General features: G+C 31.5%; 1 protein-coding gene across 1 annotated transcript in view; it reads left to right on the forward strand.

Annotated features, from left to right (window-relative positions):
- Positions 1-883, forward strand: part of LRPPRC (leucine-rich pentatricopeptide repeat containing) — a 138,741-nt gene that overhangs the window by 64,321 nt on the left and 73,537 nt on the right. Inside the window, exon 15 of the mRNA XM_012653791.1 lies at positions 510-567. Within this exon, the coding sequence (XP_012509245.1) occupies positions 510-567 (58 nt within the window). The remainder of the gene's footprint in view (positions 1-509; positions 568-883) is intronic.

The raw sequence follows: 883 nt of genomic DNA on the forward strand, positions 1-883 counted from the left end.
CCTTTTGTTTTACAGCCATTAAAATGAATGGAAAATTGTCCTTGGGTAACTAAAAAATATGTCATTTAGTGGTTCAAGATATTTTACTTTATTATTTCAGTAAAACTTTATTTAAATGGAAGAAACTGTCCCAATTTCAACAAGACCAAAAACAATATGATGGGAAATAGTATTGGTTCATAATTCCTGGCAGCTATTTTCTATTTATAACAATTCATTTAAAGTGATGTTTATATATCACTTTATAAATCAGTTTAGGAGCTTTTCTTTGTGACATTTCATGAAACATTGTAGTTTTCCTTCAACATGGGTTTGTTTTCGTTTTTAAAAGACAAACCTATTATTTCAAAACAAAACAATCTCCTCGGCAGATGGGGGTGGCGTTGAATAACTGTGATATAGAATACCTTACTGGGGAGAGGCTTTATTATTTCAAGAATTCAATTTCAGATTGTATTTGTTCTTGTTTGCTTCTCTTGCTGCAATGCACGAATTTTCTGTCTTACCAGATAACAGAATTGTTGTATAAGGATGGACGTTATTGCCAGGAGCCTCCAGGACCAACGGGTAGCGTTTCAATTTCGATGATTGTAACTTATCCACAAATCCATTCTTCTGTGTAATGATGGTCTAGAAGGATTACAGCAGTAAACACTTTATTTTTGAAAGTGAAATTTCAAAACATTTGGTTATAAATCTTTATATTGATAACCTCAACATTTTGAGATCTGAGATATTTGGTTGTATTACATTATTTTTCCAAGACAAGGTTGGGAGGCTTTTTCTTTTCAAATATTGAGGAAATGTTTCTTATAGCACCTATGGATATAGACTTCAAAATCAGTGATTCTTAGTGTTTATATGGTTTTAATGATTTGGAGAT

This window comes from Propithecus coquereli, unplaced genomic scaffold, assembly GCF_000956105.1.
Source record: "Propithecus coquereli isolate 6110/MARCELLA unplaced genomic scaffold, Pcoq_1.0 Scaffold43, whole genome shotgun sequence".
Lineage (NCBI taxonomy): Eukaryota > Metazoa > Chordata > Mammalia > Primates > Indriidae > Propithecus > Propithecus coquereli.